Raw genomic sequence first — 22,548 nt, forward strand, 5'->3', positions numbered from 1 at the left:
ATGAAGGATGTGTGAAATACTGTATATTACCCAGTAGGTTCATTTTTCATTTTCTAATATGCTAAGACTTTCTTTCCCGTGTGACATTAAAAACATCCTAATTTACTTGGAAATCACTCTGCTTTACCTGGAAACATCTTAATAAAATTTTCAGCAAATTACCAATACCTATGTTAAATTTTCATGTGAATACTTTTTATTCTGTTAATAACTCATAGATATGCCAAAACAAATAGATGCAAATACAAATTAAAGACATTTCCAATAAAAACCTCTGTTACAATTTTCATTGTAAAAAGAATACCAAAAAAATTGGAAGTACATATGAATTTAAATTTTAAACTGTTGAAAACACCCAACAATCAGAATGGGACGGAAGTGAGAAAAGAAGAGCAGGCCAAGATATGTAATAGATGCTATTTAAACGTATTAAGCTTCAGCCAAAGTTTAACTTCAAGATTTGCAGCAGACAATTTTACTCTTCTGTCTTAAAAAAAAAACAAAAAACAAAAAAAAAAAACTAAGACTCAATTAAGTTGTTTTTTTTTTTAAAAAAACAGAGTAAATATGCGGATAATACAAGTGAAAACAGCCTCAATTCACTTCAGTAAAGTTAAAATCATCAAACAATTATTAAGTGCTTTGTATATGAAAAGCAACAGCCTTCCCTTATGTGGAGCCAGGACTTTGCAAGGGATGACAAGCAGAGCAAAGGTGATCTTGAAAAACTTTGCCTCTCTTTGAGTCTATTTAGTCACATAGCTAGTAAGAAGATAAGAGTTTAAAAGGATACAGGGAGTCTAACTAGTGGAAAGGGCATCAGCACTTTGCCCAGAGTCATACTTGGAATTTGTTTTTCTCTCTGGCAGTACTCTGCACCCTGAAAAATCGTAGAATCATAGAAATAGGACTGGAGATTATCAAGCCAACCTCCTCATCATACAGATGAGGAAACTGAAACCACAACAGTTTAAATGACTTGTCCAAGGTCACATAGCTAGTAAGTGGTGTAAGGGAGACCAGAAGCCGGCCTCTGGAGTTTACCCTGCCTCAAAGTTTTCTTTTGTCTTTATTCACATTGAGATTTCTCTCCAACTACCAAGGAAGAATATAAGTACAAAAAGACCAGGACCTGAGATTTTTCAGTATACACTCCAGAGTACTTGATGAAACAAATTAGAGGAGGCCAGAGGCACTTTGCCTTAAGACAGAGCCAATTCTTTTGTGTTTTTAACTGATTGTCACTAGTCCAGACTGGGACAATTTAGGCTTAACAGTGCCTATTTCAAAGAGGCCACAGGATAGGATAGGTAGACGTCAGTATTAATTTCAGAGTTTGATGACACAAAGATTTTCTGTCCTGGAAATTAACATTTCTTCACATCTTATAAGGTTTGAACATAAGAAAAAATGACGTGGGTTGTTATCAAGTAACTTTAAAACTAGTACATGCTCGTCAATTTCACTTTATTGTCCTGCCTCAACCACAAGAAGGAAAGAGAGCATAACATCTGGCATATATGTTATGTAAATTATTTCACCTAAGTCTGACCACAAACCTGTGGGGAAGACTGAACGGGTCTTATGAACTCCATTTCACAGGGATGGAAAAGTTCTAAAAGGCACACTAACTCGCTAAAATTCACAGCTAGTTATTTTATAGAGCTCGTTCTTGAATCAGGGTCCAATGGATACTAACCCAGCGAGACTGTACCTGTTAAACAGGTACCATTCATGACACAAGCAGAGTAGCATCTAACACAGGAACTAAGGAACTCCAGGACTTGAAATTCTTAGGAAGCCATCTCTCATACGAAAGGATCCTTGGCCTCTTTGGTGAGAAGATTTGGAGTTTCAATAGAAAATTGTGCACCCATGTACTACTCTACCTCTCTCCGCCCCTTCTGGAGATAACTATGGGGGCAGAGAAGGAGAAAGCAAGGGCAGATCAGAAGAGATTTAGAAGGAAATGACACTCATCTCTGCCACAAGAACACAGAGGAAGACAGAACATAAGGGAGCAATCAGGCCACAGAGAATGTTCTTTTGTGTCTGGCCTGCCCTTGTCTATATCCCACAGATCCACAGGCAATGAGCAAACCAGGCAGAGAGATCAAAGTCTGTTCAGCCCAGCTGATGAACTGTGTACTTGGAGGCAGTCAAAGAGAATTGGAGGTTGCTTCCTAAAAACAGAACTGTGGGGGTGTAAGAAATGGGAGGAGGAGTTTTATTTCCACAGAACTAAAGGTGTGCTTCCCTGCCCTCCCCCACCCCAGCTTTAGCAGAGACCAGGCATCAAGGTCCGTCAGGTGAGAGGTCAGAGGCTTGTACGCATGTGCATACTTTTTGAGAAGGCAGTCTGGGGAATTAGAGAGGCCAAACCCACTTGAACCTGTTCAAGCTTATCTAGGGTCTGGTCTTGGTCAAGAATCCAGGCCTACTGATTTGCATCATTTGCATATGTTAAAGAGGGAAAGTAGGGGAAGTAAAAGAATATAGTTTAATCCTAAACTAAGACAAGGAAAATCTAATTAACTTCACTTTTGCTTCTGTATCCTTATTATCCTACTTATATAAACTGTATAACCTAGGAAAACTATGTAAAAAAACAAAGATTGTAAACTAACCATGACTCTAGCAGGAGTGCAGCTGTATCAGTGTGAGTGTTCCCGTGAGCACTACACCTGCTCTCTTGGGGAGCGAAATAAAATGCCTTCCTCTGCCCACTCTGGTCCTGAGTTCTTTGGGTATGAATGGGCAAATCACATGGATTTTCCTAAGGTCAAGTGAAGGGAAGCAACAGGCAGTGGAAGCTTGCCGGGCTTACTCCTGGATCTTGTCTTGGGGTGTCCTGTGATCCCCACTGCGGTGTTAAGAGGGCTACCACTCTGGATTCCCTTGGGGAACCCTGTGGTCTGCACGGCCTTCATAAGGGGACATCACTTGGGACTTCCGGCCCTGTCTCGGGGGCCTTGTGATCTTATCGCCGTCCTAAGGGGCCATCACTTGGGTCTTCCTTAGGGTCTGACCCCTAGGAGGCCCTGTGATCCCCACAGATTAAGGGATGGCTACCACTTGGTCTTCCTCTGGGAGCCCTGTGGTCTGTACAGCCTTCCCTAGGGATTATCACAGGGTTCTTCCTCAGGACTTTGGCCCTGCCTAGGAATTCCAGTGATCCCCAAAACCACGTTTCTCACAGGGGGGAAGAAAGGGACAGCATTGGGAGCTGGGATGTGCATTTCTCCCACCCGCCCAGACTTAGTACGAACAAAGCTGTGAGTAGCTTGGCATTTGGAAACTATGTTTTAGTCAATCAGTAGACTTTTGAGTATCTACTATGTGCCAGCCACTGGTGAGAAAGGCTACAGATTGGACAAATGATTTCTTTCTTGTTGAGGAAACTCTCTGTACTAATGCACGTCAGCAACCTCTGTACAACTTAGAGTCTTAGGGAGATGCTGGGACACTGAGGTTAAGTGACTTGACCAGGATCACACAATCAATATGTGACAGGAAATCTAGGTCTTCCTGCCTCCAAGACCAGCTATCTCCTATGTCACCCTGACTCTAGAGAAAGAAAGTAAAAAAAATTAAACAATACCTAGGAAAAGCTGCAGGTCTATAGCCTGCATCATAATTATTTAACTGTAGCTCTAATTTTATTCCACTTGGTGATTCTATGCTTACAAATAAATAAGTAAACAAATATAAATGAATGAATAATACATGAATGAATCATGCTGTATACAGTTAAGCATGTCTGTTTGTTTATCTGGCCAGTGCCACTCTGACATGGTTCCATGACTGGGAAGATAAAATAGCGTCAGGGATTAGCCAGCGGGTTTCCTATGAGATGGGGTTTTCAAACTATTCTGATTAGGTAAATTCACACTGACCATGTCCATGGACCTATAAAAGAATGTGGCCATCTACAGAGAGGTGAAACTGCTGGAGAGAAGGGCACAGGTTCTCAGTGCAGCAAGGTTGGCCTTTCCCCAAAGCTCCCTCTGGTGTATTGATCACGAATCTTCCGCTGTTTCATATACAGGATAAGATCAGGTATGCAGCTAGCAATGTCATCTAGTGATTAAATCTATATATAATCAGTCAACAACAAAAAGCACTGTGCTAACTGCTGGGGAAGCAAATATGGTCCCTGTCCACTACTGCTCCCATTTTAATAAGGAAGATCGCCACCACTACCATCACCATCTATAGAGCATTTTAAGGTTTGCAAAGTACTATACGTATGTCATTTAATTTATTTCTCACAACAACTATGGGAAGTAGATAGTATTTTTAATCCCCATTTTACAGATAAGAAAACAGCCACAGAGGAGTTAAGTGACTTGCCCAGGGTCACACAACTAGTAAGTATCTGAGGAAAAATTTGAACTCAGGTCTTGCTGACTCCCAAGTTCAGTACCACAGAAACCATACCATCTAGCTGCCTCTAAAAGACAACATATTATGCATGTAAATATTATGTACATGAAAGATAAACGGTAAATGGAAAATAATCTTAGAAGGCAAGGCACGAGCAACTGGTGATCTTAAGAAAAAGACCGCCTGAAGAAGATGGGAACTGAGCAGAATCTTGGAGGAAGTTAGGAAAATTTGGAAATGAAGGTGAGAAGGGGGAGCGTCTGACAAAGGAGAGTCAGATGTAAGCATAGAGGGGAGAAATCAGTAAATGTGGTGTCATGTGTGAGGAGGAGCACAGCTCAATTAAACAGTGAGCATAGGAAGTGAAGTGTAAGAAGACCAGAAAGTAAGAAGGGGCTAAGCTGCGAAGGGCTTTAAAGGCCAAACAGGGGACTTAAAATTTGAGCCTTGGTAGTAATAGATAGCCGCTGGACATTATTGAGCAGAGAGGAGACACACAGCAGAGTGAGTGCTGAGCCTGTAGCCATGAGGACCTGAGTTCAAATCCAGACTCAGAGACTTACTTGCTTTATGGCCCTGGACAAGTAACTTACCCTTTTTGCCCCAGTTTCCTCAACTACAAAGTGGAGATAATAATAGCACTTACATCTAAGAGTTGTTTTGAGGATCAGATAAGATAATATTTGTGCTTAACACAATGCCTGGCATGCAGGAGGCACTATATAAATGATTATTCTCTTTCCCTTCCCCTTTGGCTTTAGGAAAATCATTTTGGCAAGTGAGTGTACGAAGAAGTGATACGGAGAGAGACTAGAAGCAAAGAAACCAATTAGAAATCTGGGAGGTAATTATGTCAGTAAGAGGGATACACACACATAGACACACATAAAATAAAAATATATATACACATACATACATACACATATACATGCACACATATGTAATTGTACATACATACATAGCTGTTCAGTCGTTTCAGTCCTGTCTGACTCTTCATGACCCCATTTGGGGTTTTCTTGGCAAAGATACTAGAGTGGTTTGCTATTTCCTTCTCTCGATCATATTACAGATGAGGAAACTGAGGCAAAGAGGATTAAGCAACTTACTCAGGGTCACACAGCTAGTAAGTGTCTGAGGCCAGATTTGAAGATAGTCTTCATTACTCTAGGCCTGGCACTCTACTGTATAATCTAGTTGACATATATATGCATACATACCTATATGTATATATACATATATGTGTGTGTGGATATACATAAATTTATTCTTATATACATACATACACACAAACACACAGAAGAGATGAAGGTGGAAATGACCAAATCTGACAACAAACTGGATGTGTGGAATGAGTGGAGTCAAAGATGACGCCAAGGCTGGTTGTGTAGCTAGATGGCTAAGAGAATGATGGTGTTCTCAACAGGTATAATATGAAAGATGAGAAGAAGGGAAGCTTGTGGGAGGAGAGATAATAAGTTCTGTTTTGTGCATGTTGAGTTTGAGTTGACTCTGGGACATCCAATTTGAGGCATCCCAAAGACAGTTAGTGACCTGAGACTGGCACAAAGAAGGAAGATCAGATTTGGACATAAAGATCTGGGAATCATTAGCATAGAGACTATAAGTGAAACTGTGGGAAGTGATGAGTACAGAGGAGAAGAGAAGGAGGCCCAGGACAAAGCCTTGGGGAATAAGAATCTTCATTATGCCATGAAGAGTCAGCAAAACAAAACAAAACAAAAAAACCTGAAAAAGGAGTGGTGGGATAAGTAAAAGGAAAACCAAGAGAGAGTAGTATCACAAAAACCTAGACAGGAGTGAATATACAGGAGGAGATGGTGATCTACAATGTCAGAGATCCCATAGAGGTCAAAAAGGATGAAGACTGAGCAAAGGCCATTAGATTTGGTAATTAAGAGATCATTAGTAACTTTATGGAAGGCAGTTTCAGTTGAATGATTAGGCCGGAAGCCAGAATGCATATGATTTAGAAGGGAATGAGAGGAAAGGAAGTAGAAGAATGGAGTTTAGATAGCATTCTCAAAGATTAGATGAGACAGAAAGGAGAGATATAGGATGATAGTAGGGATGGATAGATTGGAGTTTGTGTCTGTAAAAATGCTGCAGGAAAGCAAGTGTCTAAAATAAAAACTATAAAAGTAACCATTTTCATATAGTCGAATTTAACATTTGTTACAAAATTTAAGTAATATATATCAAATAGATTTTTTAAAATTGTATTGAAATTTTACGTTTTTAAATAGTTAATTGACTAGCTCATTCCAGTGTTTGGATATTACTTTATTTTTCACCCTAACTCCTGAAATGCAAATGTATCATGCTTCAAGAAATCATTTTGAAAATAGACATAAGGCTGCCCCTATTTGTGTTCTTTACTTCACAAATCACTGTGTGTTTAGAGGACATTGGTGTGAGTAAGGGACATCTCCAGAGTTTGAAGAATGTGTGATACTATAAATGACAAATATTGTGGGAAATTATTGGGAATCCCATAGGATTTCCAATTGGAAGCACTGTGGCATAGAAGAAATGGCATTTGTGCTTGAGATGAGACCCACATTCAAGTCCCTCCACTGACACAAACAAAATGTGTTTCTAGTCAAGTCATTTCATCTCTGAGCCTTAGTCTCCTCTTTGGTAAAGTGGGAATGTAATGGGTTTAATCAACTCAATCTTTCCTCCTCCTCCAGTTTGCAGGACCCTAGGCCTGATGAGGGCACAGTCCTTGAATCTGGAATACAGTCTTTGGGAGCCTCCTAGAATTCTCTTCGAATCTTCCAACTAGATCTGGCCTTCCCCTAAGGCCATAAGTCTTACATTCTGATTAGGCCCAAATCTCTACCTAGCCTCACCCTTTATTGTCCTGATACTTCCCACCCTTGATACTATTGATATCCATGCCTTCAGCTACTTCCCACCCTTAATCCCATTCTCTTGGTTCCTGGACTCTGACCTCATCTTGTCCTCCTTAGACTCCTCATCAGGACCCTTCCTAAAGCCCTTCTCTAGTCACCCCAGACCACCCCTCAATCCCTCCTACAATCTTCGTGTATATAATCTCCATCTTGCCTCCATGAAGGTGCTCAGATTCACTCTAGCTCAGTTTAGAGTGAATCTGGCCTGCTTGTGAAAACAGGCATCACAAAGGATGGGATTTCTTAAGACAACCCATTATGGTGAATCCCTAATAAACTTTGTCTTTTCCCATGGCTGAGAAGGCTTGAGTTGAATTCTTTCAGCAGGACCCAGTGTGTAGGTATTTTGGGGTCACGAGCACCCCTAGAAACCTATAGTTCCCTACCATCATCATTTTGCTTTAACCTCTTCAGGCCCATTCTGTTGGGCTTAGCCATTAAGGACTTGGCACTTTGGGATGATACAGTGGGTTTTGTGATGATAGCAGGGGGAGGGAGAAGTATCCAAAGGATTGGCCACAGAGCTAAAAACCACTCACTCAGAAAACTTTAAAGGAAGAGATAATTATCCCTACCACCAACTCCCTCCCTCCCTCCCTCTCTGTCTCTTTCTCTCTCTCTATCTCTTTCTGTTTCTCTCTCTCTGTTTCTCTCTGTCTCTTTCTCTGTCTCTCTCTCTCTCTGTTAGATGTGATGGGTGCATTCTTTTACAGACCTTCTATGCATGAGGCTGCAGGGAGGGAAGGGCCTTTCTCCTCCTAGGCAAGCTTGAGCCTGGGCCTTAAGCCTTTGACCACTTCTGCTTTGTGCTCCTTTCACTGAGCACAGTGACTGTTGTGTGGCTCCACACTATCACTCTCTTAGTTCAGATTCTATAAAAGGATAAAATGAGGCATTCACTGGTCATTGAACATTTAACACAAAGAGGCTTACTTGGCCCTAACACAGTAAGGATATACAAAAAGGTTATAATGGCATTTAAATGAAATTCACCAAGTCCATGAGCCTGAGATTCCACTCGGCTGGGACTTTTTATATTGGTAGATGTCACAGGCGCTGGAGCCAATTAATTCCAGGGGCAGCTTTGTCCTAGGACTCCCACATATTGGTTGTGAAAAGTGGGAGAGGAGTGGAGGGAAAGAATCCACTTTAGGGAAACCAGGGCCCATCAGTTAGGACAATCAGTTGAGGGAGGGAGGTGGAAGAACAGTTTTTAAGTAAGACCTCTCATTATTGTGGATTATATTCCCCTTTGGGGAAACCTAAGCATGAGCCAAACCTAAGCCTGCCTATGATTTTCCCCAGGGCCAAAAGAATACATTGAAAAAGAACCCAGATCTGAGAGCATGAGCCCAGGGTCAATGAGGCCACTTAGTGATAGAAAGTAGAGCAAGGATCAAGGACACTAACTCCCCTGGGTCAGCAATGGGATTTGTTAGTATAGAAATAATCAAACTTTTGCTATCACCTTTGCAGTGTTATCAGCCAGGCAATCAACTAGCACCTACCCTTTGTCAGGCCCTGGGGTAAATGCTGAGAATATAAAGAAAAGCAAAGGACAGCTCTGGCTCTCCAAGAACTCACAGTCTAACGGGAAAGCATCTTACAAAATGTTATATAAATATGCTATTTTTACCTTTATTTGGGGGGGGTACCTTTAGAGGAAAAGGACTGTCATCAGGATCAAAAGTTCCTGGCAATACTTATACATCCTTACATGAATAAAAGTATGAATAAATAGTATGACACAGAGAACACATATACACGAAATGTATCTCCACATGTAAAAACAGAGCACAGGAAGTGCTCATTCATAGGCCTTTTTCTCCAGTCTGGTACCCACAATGAGAAAGAGCAGAAGGGCACAGATGTATAAAAATAGGGTCCACAATACCTGTTCTCTTGAGAATGAAAGTTGAGTCTTTGTCATGTGGTGTTTTTGCTTAGAAGAGAATGCCAGGGTTTCCATTTTAGGACAGTGATGTCAGGAACATAGAGGCTAAGGGGAGCACATCCAGGAATGATCATTCTTTCCTGAATATTTATTGATGTGTTATTAGCATTAACAGTGTCAATAATTCATGGTAAAAGAGGAAGTCTCCATAAAAAGGTAAGCCATAGTCACTGTGTAATCAATACACAGGACCACTGTAAATGATGGATACCAGCCAGATGACACTTGATCATGAACTTCAATACCGATCTTATTAATTATTTGTTTTCCCAGTTTAAGACTGAGGTATATAGATTAACCTGAATTACCAGCTGTACTTCTGTTTCTATCTGCAGCTTGCTTCTAACAGATCTATCTAAAGCAAGGGTCCTTCATGTTTTTGTGTCCTAGACCTCTTTACCAGTCTGATGAAGCCTATAGACCCGTTCTCAGAATCATGTTATTAAAAGACCAAATTAATCTACATAGGATTACGAAGGAAACCGATTACACTGAAATATAGCAATCAAAAAATATCTTACATCAAGTTTATGAAGCCCAGGTTAAATACCCCTGAAAAAAAAACCCTGTTATCCAAAGTATTTGGTCTAAAAGTAGGCCTCAATAATTTGTTTCTGCCTTGCATTTTGTAGTTTAAATTACAGCAAATACAACACACATAAAAAAGAGTTGCTTTTCTCTCCTGTCACAATATATTGGGTCACTTTGTGCCATGATATGATATAATGTAACTCAATGCAAGGAGACACATGTCCCTTCTCATTGGAGATTTAAAGAAACAGTTGAGTTTTTTTGGTTTTGGTTTTTTTTCCCCTGTGGGAAGCAAAGCATGTCAGGTGCCCAAAAGTAGCTGAAGGAAGTTTGTGATTATCTCTATGCTACTTACTGCATTTTTTTTTGATGCAGTAGCATTTTGAAATCAACAGTGATTCTTCAATAGAGTGAAAAACATCAAAATTTCTGTTCATTACATTGATTATAAAAATCAGATTATAATTTCAGGATGTTTTCAAATGCACTCTAAAAAGTCTTAATGTAATCATAAAACCTCCGACAAGATGCTCATTTCACAGAGTACCATTGAATTGTTTTTACTTATTATTCAATAAATTTAGCTGAAGCTTCCTTCATTAAAAAAAATCCACAAATATTTCACATTCTATATTTGATTAAGGAACTAGTCCTCCAAAATATCTGAGGTTTATAGTCATTCCCTAACTCCATGCCAAGCCCCAACACAATTTGATACGTATTTTTATTGCACCCTCACTCTCCTATGTAAATGATACGGATAGCCAAGATTGATTTATTCGATTTGTGATTTTCAACTGCTAGATCATAGACACAAGTATGTGAAACAAAAATAAAACATCAGGTGAAAAGGTAAATGCAAGGGTGGTGTGATTCCATAGGTTTCCTCCTCTGCAAATTCCTGGGTAGTTTGGGAAAAGACAAAAAGAACAAGAATGAGGATAACGTATCTCCTTGCTTCCCCTGTGCTATTTCAGCTCAGGAGTGCTTTGCCCCGTCTTTGTTACATTGCTTCTTGATGTAGAATTTTAGTTCATCCCTAAACCTCTTTGACATTTTCCATTCCTATGTTCTGCTCTTTCTTAAATTCCATACCACTTCTCTAATAAAAATAGTATCTATGCACTGTAAGTGAATAAGAGTCATAAAATCAATCATCTCAAAAGGGGAAGGAAGTATACAAGATTATATGTAAAAAGATGGTGTTATTTCTGGGACAGTGGCATATCACTGTACATTTGCTAATTACGAGCAATACACATTAATGTCAAAAATAATGCCATTTCCTTACATTTTATTGTTTGGAGATGGTTCTGTTTATCAGTTTTTAATGTGCTCTTTGAAAACTGACGTGTACTTTACCCACATCTCTTTAGGAACACAGGGATTCAGAGGCTGGATAAAATACTTTCATGCTTCCAACACAAACCTGAGAGGGTAATTAAACAGATGGTAACGATAAACCGAATCTCAAAACATCAGGGACTAGAGTCCCTTATTAAAAGTATGCAAACACTGAAGGGAAGAAAAACTCTGGGGAAGGGTTTCAGCAGCTAACACCTTTGAGCCAGCCTGTACCTCAGGAATAGGGGCTAATAGCCCATTTAGAAAGTCATTTCAACCCTTCACCATCCCCCAAGAGAGATGGGTTCTACCCACCCCCAAACCTCTAAATCTGAGTAGAGTACAAAAGGAGTGAGTGTGAGTGGAGTACAAACTGTTCTTATAAAGCAATCAGAATGGATTTCATGTTTAACTTTTGCATTTAGTAGCCTAAATTTATACTGATGCAGTCTATGTCATCGGGAACTGTAACTCCAGCAGTATATGCTTTTAGACCAAAATCTGGCCATCCTAATCTAACAGAAAGACTTAGGATTCAGTTGGCAACCTTAAGTTAGGGGGAAGAAGAAAGTTTCTTTGCTTTTTCTAGTCTGGCTAATGCTAATAGAATTTTTATCACATGAAGACAATAGCTGTAAATAGACTCTCTCTCTTTTTTTCCACCCCTGAAAATCTAGTGATCCACCAGAATATCATCAAAATACCCCAACTTGTTCTGCATGTCTTAGGAGTTTCAACATATCTCAGGCTATATCTACAGGGGTGAAGTATGGATGTGAACAATTTTCTAGACGTTTTGGAGGATAGACAGATAAATGGATGACAAAGATTCCAATCAATATTCAAGTACGTTCCCTTGAACTTTTTCCCTAACATTCCATCCTCTGGTTCACATTGAAACTGTGTATATAGAAAGAGTGCTAATTATAAGACAGAAATGATATTCTATGTAAGGACCCAGGTGTGAATCTCACCTCTGCCACTTACTAGCTGTGCGAACCTGAACAAGACATTTATCTTCTCGGGCCTCAGTTCACTTTTATGTAAAGTGACCTAAATGACAGTAAAGTCCCTTCCATCTCTAAGGCCATGATCACATGAATTTTTAGAGACAGGTATTTAGTCAAATGTTTTGCAAACACATCATGATGTATATGTTTTTAATAAATGGTATTTGACATTGATGATCTCCCAAAACAAACAAACAAACAAAAAGCAGCTGAAGGGTTATTGTTAGGGGGAAGCTTATTTTACATAGATATAGGAAAAACTGTGAATCAGAATTCCCCAATCTATGTTTGCTATTTACAGATGCTTAAAAAGACGGACAGGGGGGAGCAATGAGAGAAAGAAAATATGTCTTTGAGCTTCAATTTTCTCATCTGTAAATTAAGGTGGGGAACGGTCTCGTTCAAACTAAATGTTCTCTGTGGTCCTCTCCTCTAACACTTGATAAATATTTGAATCTTCACAAGACCATTCTTTAACTTTTTGTATTTAATACATTTTTAAAAATATTTTTCATTAAAAAATGTTTGCGTGCTTCTCCACACAAAAGCATGTTTTAAAGGAAAGTTTCATTTGGAATACTAGCTATCAAACCTCATCTACAGTATGTTTCCAAGTGTTTTTTTATTAGATTTTCAAATTATTTTAAGATTGAAAGGTATTAGAATCAGGGAATGAGGTGGGGGAGGACTGAGCATAATTGGAAGGATGGGAGATGTGTGGTTGATGCCATATGGGGTATTAGGTAACCATTTTAATTAGCATATATACTTTCAAATTACTGATTATGAACATTAGGGGACCTAAGATTTTGATTCATCAGTAATTCTCCTTTATGTCTATACTAAGATTTAAAAATGAGACCTCTGGCTCTGATTCTCAGATCTCAGAACTATCACATGCGCCGGTGGAATCTGTTTTACCTGGAATCTCTAGTACTGCTCTGCCCCCTTGTGCTATGATAGTGAACTCAACAGAATCAGAGTTCGCCTTCATCTTTGTACATGAACTAAAAAAAAAAAAAAAAAAAAAACACCACTGTCACTTTTCACTTTTCTGGCAAGTTCAAGGTCAGTGTCTAGCTATTTTCAGCTCATCTCGTCTTGATCCATGCAGAGAAATGACAAGGTAACGTGATGCGGGGTCAGCTGTATTACAGGAACCGTTACATAAACGGAGAAAGTGGAAATCAATCCTAGCTGACAGTGTCTTCAGGATAATCAGAGCTCACTCGATGCCGCTGTCAGCTCCCCGGCATCAAACACCATGTTACTTCTGTCAGATCTATTTAATAAAACTCTATTCCCATTTTTAGCAAATAGCAATTTTTAAAAATGAGCTTGAATATCATTTATAGCTTGCACAACCTGAGAACTCTCTGAATTTGGAAACAATCTCTACCACTCTTTACCCTTACCAGCTCACCGAAAAGACATTTTAGTTTATGATAACCATGGTTCCTCATATTGGCACTGGCATTAGCTGGAAGCTACTGATGTGAAGTGTGCCATGTTTTGTGTGTTCTGGTCAGGCTTTTCCTGCAGACTGTTGCATCTTCTTGCAGTCCAGTCAATCCCACTCTCCCAACATACCCCTCAAGATCATTTGTAAGAGCTGTGGATATTTTTCTCTTGGATATTATTCTCTAGAATACCCTCTTCCTTAAAAAAAAAAAATCCTTTACTCCCTACCTTCTCATCTTTCCTAATGCACAATTAGGAACATAATATTTAACAAGATGTTCCCTGTTAGTGGTCCGTGTGTTGCAATGAGAGCATAAGGTATGCCAGTTTAGGGAAAGAATAGCTATTCCATCCCACCCACCTTGTGCTCCCATGGAACTGCCAAGCATGCAGTACTCCATTGAAGAACAATTTACCATAATATTAGTTGTCAGTAAATTCAAAGACGGAACTCCTAAAGCTATAAAATGGATTAGAAGCAATTTTAAAAAGAATTAACAAACTAGAGTAAGAGTATACTGTCAACAAACAAATGCTTCATCATAGCACTGTAATTTGGAATTTTAATTACCCCTCTGCTTCTGTAACAAAACAATGTCTGAACTGGCAGCTATTTGAATCTCTCACAGGTCATTGAGCATTCTAGTTAATTACTCTATGAATAGCCTGTTTTTCTCCCCTCTGGAAACACGTTTCTAATGGCAGTCAAGGTCTGACAAATGTGTCATCTACATAATTAGCTAGGAAGCAACACAAAACATTAAACATGCTTTGTGCCGACAACTATCAAAACATTTCATTTGTTGTCAATTATTCATTACTTTGTAGGTTCTGAAGGGGTTGTTATTATGGAAATAAGTCCAGATGCTAACAAGGTTAGAGTTTGGGATTCAAATTAGTAATCAGAGGACTAACTTTAAAAAATGTATCTCATGTACATTCATAGCCATGTTCAATCAGTAGGACATCACAAACAAATTTAGCTATGTCCAAGTTTCAACAGTCCCAGGCCCTGCGCAGACTGACACTCCTTTGGAAGACCAGAGCTAGCTCTTTGAAGTGCCGGCCTCTAAACTGAACTAATAAACTTTTTCAACCTTTGGCAAGCCTAATTTGTGCTTAGTAAACAGAGTAAAGATTTTCACAGCGTGAGATGATGTGGGATTGCAAGAGCAAAGGGAAATAAAAAGCACTGAAGGTTTTTTAATCTTTTTTCCCCCAATCCTGCAGCAAATTGTGGAAAGGTCAAAAGTCCAGTTATTAAAGCTTTTTGTCTGTGCAGAATACACTGGACCAGTTAGCTTTGGTAATGCCTGAGCCTGACATCGCCTGGACTTTTGCTATTTCTGACATTCTGACTCCTTTATTATACTTGTAATATTGTGTAGGAAGGCAGGAGCAGGAGTATTATCTTGAAAGCTACACTCGCAAATGTAGATAGGCAGGATTAAGAGATATTCACAACAAAATTGACCTCTCCATGCCAAAGAAAATGCCATTAGAAGGAACATTATTGCGAAGTCCTATCTGTAGCTTAGATCTTGCTCGAACCTCCCTCCACCAGGCTCTCGTTTCTCCTTGAAAACCAAAATGGCTTATGTGTGCCATCCTCCACAGTCCAATAGAGATTAGGAACAAAACACTGTCCTTACAATGATGAGATAAGAAAGAGTTAACTGTGGACTACAACATATATAGTGAGCCCATAGGAAACAGCCTCAAATGAGAGAAACAGGACACAAATCATCTTTGTTTAGGACTCTACTTTACCTCACCTAATGTACTTCTTTTGTATGGGGTGTTTGATTAGATCTCTGTACTGAAAAGTCAGATATGACAGACATATGCATATGTATCAAGGAAAGACAGAGACAAGTCTATCAGAAGAAAACGAGATGGGCTTTCTGAATCGCCCGACAAAATAATATTGTGCTCTGGTGCCAGGAAATAATTTTATGCTGGATGCTGAGAATGCCCAGTTAATAAAGATGATCAGCCACTTGCTAAGAGGAAATAATTGTCAGTATCTATATTTTTCAAAGCAGGAACACATCAACATCTTACACTAAATAGGGCACATTAAAATAAGCTTTAATAATCTTTATGCAGAAGGAAACTAATCCATTTTCAGATCAGACGATCCACAGCAATAAAAGGAAATCATCAAACTAAAAACAATTTTAGAAATGGCTGCAGACTCTCATTTAATTAACATGCAACAGATAATATATTTATGAGGAAGTCAAAATATTTAGGAAGCCTATAATCCTGTAAGCCTTAATGTGGTATAAAAAAAAACAAATAAATGCAAAGTGTTACTGTTACACATGCCTGCCTGATCAATGGTTTTCACATATCGATCTATAAATGGAGTTGACAGTCTGTGTTGGCTGCACATTTTCCAAGCAGCTCTATTTTTGTACAAAACCAATACGGGCAATTACCTTTGTTGGAGATGCCAAGTCTTATCAATTCAATGTGATTTAGTGTCATTTTAATTAAATATCAGGATCCACTTCAGGACAATTTATACAAACAAAGCCTCATACTTGACTATAAGCTTGATTTGAAGTAAACACGGACAAGCTCGGCAATCTCATAATATTTCTCCCAAACTCTGCTAAACAGAAGGCTTATATTTTTAGCAATTTTATGTCTGCCTTTTTGGCTAGCCACAACTTTGGCAAGTATTCTATGATCACACGAATAAGGAACAAAAGAAAAGTGTTTCCTGTCTTCCCAATAACGTATTTTTAAAAAAGAAGAAGAAGAAGAAATAAAAACAACGCAGGCTGTTTGGTAGCAGAAAAGAGGGCTCTGATATGTTAATATTTTTGAATGATGAGACCCCTAAGTCTCAATCAGAATACCAATAAAAAAGACATGGAATTATTTGCATTAGTTATGAATGAAGCAATGAACTTCAGTCTGGTTTAAGAGATGAAAACAGTGAATATTCATACAGCTTTGTGGAGAAGATACCAGCATTAGATGTAGAAACTGCTCTTGCTTGCTAAAGCCAGTGTTTGCAGTTTTATGATTTCCTCTATTTAAACTCTTCATTAATATCTATTCTAAACTGTCTACTATGCTAGCACATTCCATTATAAATAAGACCAACTAGAAAGCATGAGAAACTGCATTAAGCCTTTCAAATGAGCTAGCTGCTGTACTGCATATTAGCTTTTTTAGCCTTTAAAAGGGCACAATTCACTTGCCTCTACATTTACACAAGATGAATATTTTGCCTATCTTGTCACACTATGGAATAGAAGAATCAGTCCACCTTGAGACAGATAAATTCTGGGTGTTGTGGAAGTGATTACTGATTACTTAGACCAGTGAGCTCTTCCCTGTCGATACAGGTTAGCAGATCGCTTTCATTGATATACTCTCATGCTCCACACCATTTCCCAGGTAGCAACGCTCAGATTGCTATTTTAATTTTGCAAAGGCTTTACTCTATTGATCAAGTGAAAAATGATTACTTGGTATCTAAAGAAAACAGGAGACATATTTAATATATTTCTAAAAGATTAGCAATACAATAACATGGACATTGATAACTGATTTTCTCAATCTAAATTGCCTCCAGGAAGTTAAGGAGAGAAAGAAAGAATAAGCTTAATAGATGCACATACGCACACACATATTTTAGGTGCAAATTAATATGGCTATGATACACTTTAACATATTTACCTACTTCAAGCTATGGATCAGGACACAGAATATATACTGATATGACAATGACACATTAAGCTCTAAATTGTGTTCCAAAATCCCAAAGTAAGTCACAAAGTGCTTCACTTATTAATCGATTAATATAAATGTATATAGGTAAAAAATATGAAAATATACAAGTTTCACATACTGGGCAGAACATGTTAGGTTTCAATTCCTAAAATTGTAGGACACACCCATACTAATGAGATCATAGTTTATTTGAATATTTAACTACATTTCACTTTTTTGAAGTGATTATCATCATTCCTATCACCAAACAGATAATGAAAATACATTTATATAGCACTTTAAATTTTGCAAAGTGTTTCACATATTGCAGCTCATTTGATCCTCATAACAATCTTGTAAGGTAGGTGTTATTATTATCCTTGTTTTACAGATGGGGAAATTGTGGTTCAGAGAAGGTAAGTGACTTGTCTAGAATCACATAGCTAGTAAGTGTCAAAAAGGAGTTCTTCCTGACTCCAAGTCCCTGTACTCTATTCATTACTCTCCTTAGATGCCTCACAAAGCCTCACATAATGACTACTCTACCCAAGATGTTATCAAAGTATTTCAAAGTTTGGTCTGGATGAGATCAAATCTATCACTGCCTGGTTCAAATAAGGTTTTCGGTACACTTTGCATAGAAATCATGTTTTAATTGAGTTACCTATACATATTCACTATGCAATTTGCCACTTGCTACTTGTGCTCATTGGTTAAGTAAATTAACCTTTTTGGAGCTCAGTTTCCTTATCTGTAAATAAATATTATTGGATTTAATGACCTCTAAAGTTCTTTTCAACTCTAACTCTGTGATCCAATGATCTCCTTGCCTTTATCTTCTACCACCACCACCACCACCAGCATCATCATCATCATCATCACCACCACCACCACCACTACCCCCTGCCCCAATGGAGCTCTTAGTTTGGCTTGAGCAGATAACTTTAACAGGCTTGTTTGAATAAATATGCCAAAATACTTTTCGTTCTGTCAATATCTAGTCAGAAAATTGTGCATGGCAAAAAGAGATGAAAAGAACTGAGACAGAAAGGAAATTAGTGCCATGGCAAGCTTTCAATATCGCACATCTGAGCCAAGTTTTCTTGGTGAAATGACATATCCTAGCGAAAATACCCCTTTTATGTGATTATGCACTGAGTAGACATAATCCAAAGTAACTTTTTTCATTCCTTACCCAGAAATATACATGGTCCACACTAAGAATTTGGAAATGGAAGCTAGGATAATTACATCTCATTTAACTTCACTAAACTCTTACTCTCTAACAGTCCGGCATACAACCCCCTAAACTAAAGTTATGTAACAAGGTAATATCAACAATGAGAAACTGCATGATAAAATCCTGCCCAAAAGTGAAAAATGCTAATTTTGTCTCATTTAGCAGCTGGATACAGAAATGCTCATTAGTTTTAAGAGGGTTAATCCTTTTAACTTTTGCATATTGATATGCCAATTATGCCTAATTGTACAAGAGGCATCAGTCAAGGTAATAGTGCATAAACACATGAAAGTTATTAAGTACATCCCAACATGTAATAAAGTAGGTGTTAATTGGTAGCTGAGTTCTGCAGGCTATTGAGGTGGATAATTCATTGAGAGATGGATCACTTGTAATTTCTCTACATAATTCCTTCTGCAGTCTCATGCTGTGATGTTTTCATGCTTGTCAAAAACAACTGCAGCCTAGTGCCTTTTGTTAAACACAGCCAATAAAATATGTTAGGCATCATTAAATATACTTAACTTTTAAACTTTTTCAAAGGTACAGTTCTTACTGATAATACATTATAGCATTTCCAATAATTTACTGTAAACACTGTCTGGAGTTCAGGGTTGAGGAACATTGTAGTTGGTGGAAAAGCTAAGTCAGTTTCACAATGCGTTTCCAGCTGATGATGATACTTTCAAATGAGAAAGTAAATAAAGGGAAATGAATCTCTCATTAGTTACCTTGATCTAAAGAGATATTTCTCACTCCAGAAATATAATCATTGCCTTCCCAATGCCAAATTTGTCTAAGTCGACTGAAGAAAGGATGATTAAAATCATATATTTCTCCAGCTCCCGAGAAGAAATAGCTGTGGGTTAATTTTGCAATTGAACTTGGAATGAAAAATGCAGAATAAATACAATTGGTAACAGGCTACCCAGCAAGTTTATTCCATTTAATAACTCAGTTAGGGATCTGAATATTTCATGGGCACCTACTATATTAACAGAACACCCAATTAATAGCCCACATGGTTCAGAAGGGTGACTGGGATTCAGAGCCTGTCCCTAGCTAACCCATTTCTCTCACTTGATCTTGCTGTGAGAACAAAATAGATATGGAATCCAAAAGAGTGGCTAACATTGCATCAATAATTTTGTAACATCATATGGCCTCAGCTGCAAGTTACCACCATTATGGAAGAAAATTAACCAGAGGAGACTCATAGCAATCAGTTCGTTTAGTAGCTCAGGATGAGTGCAGGGGCAGGGACACAATTGGCAATAGAGTTCATCTCTAACTATTATATTTCAAATCTTTCTGATAAAAGGATCTCCACAAAACAACTAACTTGCCAAACCTTAAGCAGCCATGCTCCCTTGGTCCTTTAGACCATCATCATATCCCAATGTCTAATAATTTTTACCTCATAATGTTTGGCAATTTTGAGAAAGGGACTCTCTTTGGGGGAAGATTTTTTAATTTTCAGTTTGTTCCTAGCTAATTTTAGCCCCTGGCTTTAGGAAGTGATGTACTGTATTTGGAAGTACAAACACCACATGCTAGCGTAGCCTCATTATTTTTATGACACTGAAGCATGATAGTGGAGGCCCTTAAAATGAGTCAAAGGTGCTCTTCAGTCTACCACCAAATCCATTTTATAACTCTGGATTAAGCCCAGCTCTTCCTCTCACAACTGGGGTGGGGGTGGGGATGGGAGAAGGAGGTTATTATGACTATAAGTAGGAAAGATATAACACATTACTGAAGCATTTTACTTATACATATTACAAGAACAGATAGGGCAAGAGTAATTAGCTTTAAAATTTTTTAACAGAAAAAATCTGTATGGTAGTAAATTCAGGGTATTTTACTTACAGGTTCAGTGACCTTCCCAATATCGGTAAGGATCATGGATTTACTTTGGCTCAGTCTGTCATGGTGGCTGTTGGCATTTTTGATCCTCATTTGTACAGCTCCTGTGCTTTGGTGGGAAGAATTCGGTTTTTCTGCACAGGTATCAGAATTGGTAGAACTCTGCATGTTAGAGTGCTATCCTGAAAAATTACAAAAATATTATATTAAGTATATACATTCTCTTAGCAGAACATGACACTTCCTGTTAATCATTAGGGTAAAAAGATTAAACAAATGTAAAAGACAGTTTATGAGTACTAAAGACCAGAGTAATTACTCTGTAGTTGTTTTTTATCATTTAAGGAGCCTCTAACATGTGAAAAATTTATACAAGCTTAAAGGACTTCAAAAGAAGACAGATATTATTACTCAAATGAAACAAGCACACAGGACAGTGTGAGCCCCAAACCACAACATCAACAAGGAAATACATAGAGGAAAGACTGCTATGTGGAGACTAAGCTGTCAACTACATCACCTTCCAAGCATACATTGTTGGTGGCGGTGTTGGCGTCTGTATTGTTGGTGATGCGTGTTGTTATTGTTCTGTTTTATAGAAAAACACTGAAAGATTCACACTCTTTTGCTCAGCCCATCATATGCCCTAAATAAGCATACAATCATAAGATGGTCATCAGAGTTTGGCAAAAGTCTTTGGTCATGGAAAAGCACAAAGCTAACTGGCTCACATGAGTATCAAACTCATGACCTTGGCCTTATCATCATGCTTCTTTATCCACCCACAAAAAAGAAATGTAGCAATGGAGAAGATAAAATTGTTATTCCCTGACCAGTTAGCATCTGCCAATATCACTGACTTTGCTGGACATAGGCCTAATGTAAAATTTGGAGAAAAGAGAAATGGTTATTTTTTTATGAACCTAGATATAAAAGATGAGTTTGGAAGAATTTAATGATGCAAGAATAACAATACAGAAAATGGCAAAAGAGAAGAATCACGATTATATGTCCCCAGTGGGATGAACCAAGCTATAGACATAAATTGGATGTTCAGGGGAGAGTAATATAAATGCTGCAGAAAGAAAGTTTGTATTTTTTCCAGTGACATTGTCTAAACAAGATTTAAGGGCATAAAAATTAATAAATAAACCAGCCATCAGAACAATAGCATACAGAAAGGGATTCCCTTTTTTCACCTCCCCTCCCCAACCATGAAGCAATTTTTTTGGAGAGGGGAAGCCAGGGAAATTGGGGTTAAATGACTTGCCCAAGATCACATAGCTAGTAAGTGTGTCAAGTGTCTGAGGTCACATTCGAACTCAGGTCCTCCTGACTCCAGGGCAGGTACTCTACTCACTGCACCACCTAGCTGCCCCCTCATGAAGCAATTTTAAATAAGAATTGGGCAAAAAGCTAAGGTATTATGATGGCCTCAGCATGGATATCAGGCCCCTTCCTTTATATCTTTGCCCTCAGTTCTTCAAGGGATTCCCATTCTATAGCTGATAGATTCTTCAGAGACAAGAGGAAGTAAAAAACAGAAGCCACGTACGATAATTTCTTTTCATTTTCTGGGAATTTTCATCCCCTTCCAAGAGAGAAGAAAATACCAGTGGCCCAACTCCGTTAAAAATCTTCCTATCGCTCACTGCTTCCGGACTTTTCATCATTAGTTACCTTACTATGATTGGAAAAGGAATTGGAAGGCCCTAAAGATATGGATTATGCTCAGCAGCCTCAGTTATTTGATCTCCAACCCCACTGCTTTTCAAGTGAATGGGTTGGTTTTAGACATAGAGCTCTTGAGAACAGGCTAAGCCCAATCATACCATAAATATATGAAGTCTTATTAGGGAGACAATCTCATGGGAAACCATGACACTTAGAAGGAAGACAAAGTTTGAGACAAATTTTTAAGAATAATCAGTATATAATTGTAACCAGTACAGAATGAGAATGAGAAATAAAGGAAGCAAAGTTAAGATTGTTAATAAAAGCAGAATGAATAAAAAGAAAAGTATGGTTTAGTAGACAGAATATTGGCCTTGAAGTCAAGAAAAGTAGAGTTCATTTCCAAGCCTCTGA

The 22,548-nt window shown here is 38.3% G+C and overlaps 1 protein-coding gene across 1 annotated transcript in view; it reads right to left on the reverse strand.

The window, feature by feature from the left end:
- The window catches only part of ARHGAP15 (Rho GTPase activating protein 15), an 858,653-nt gene that overhangs the window by 799,069 nt on the left and 37,036 nt on the right, over window positions 1-22,548 (reverse strand). Inside the window, exon 2 of the mRNA XM_036742514.1 lies at window positions 20,464-20,642. Coding sequence (XP_036598409.1) covers window positions 20,464-20,628 — 165 coding nt within the window. The 5' untranslated portion in view covers window positions 20,629-20,642. The remainder of the gene's footprint in view (window positions 1-20,463; window positions 20,643-22,548) is intronic.

This window comes from Trichosurus vulpecula, chromosome 2 (assembly GCF_011100635.1).
Source record: "Trichosurus vulpecula isolate mTriVul1 chromosome 2, mTriVul1.pri, whole genome shotgun sequence".
Taxonomy (NCBI): Eukaryota; Metazoa; Chordata; class Mammalia; order Diprotodontia; family Phalangeridae; genus Trichosurus; species Trichosurus vulpecula.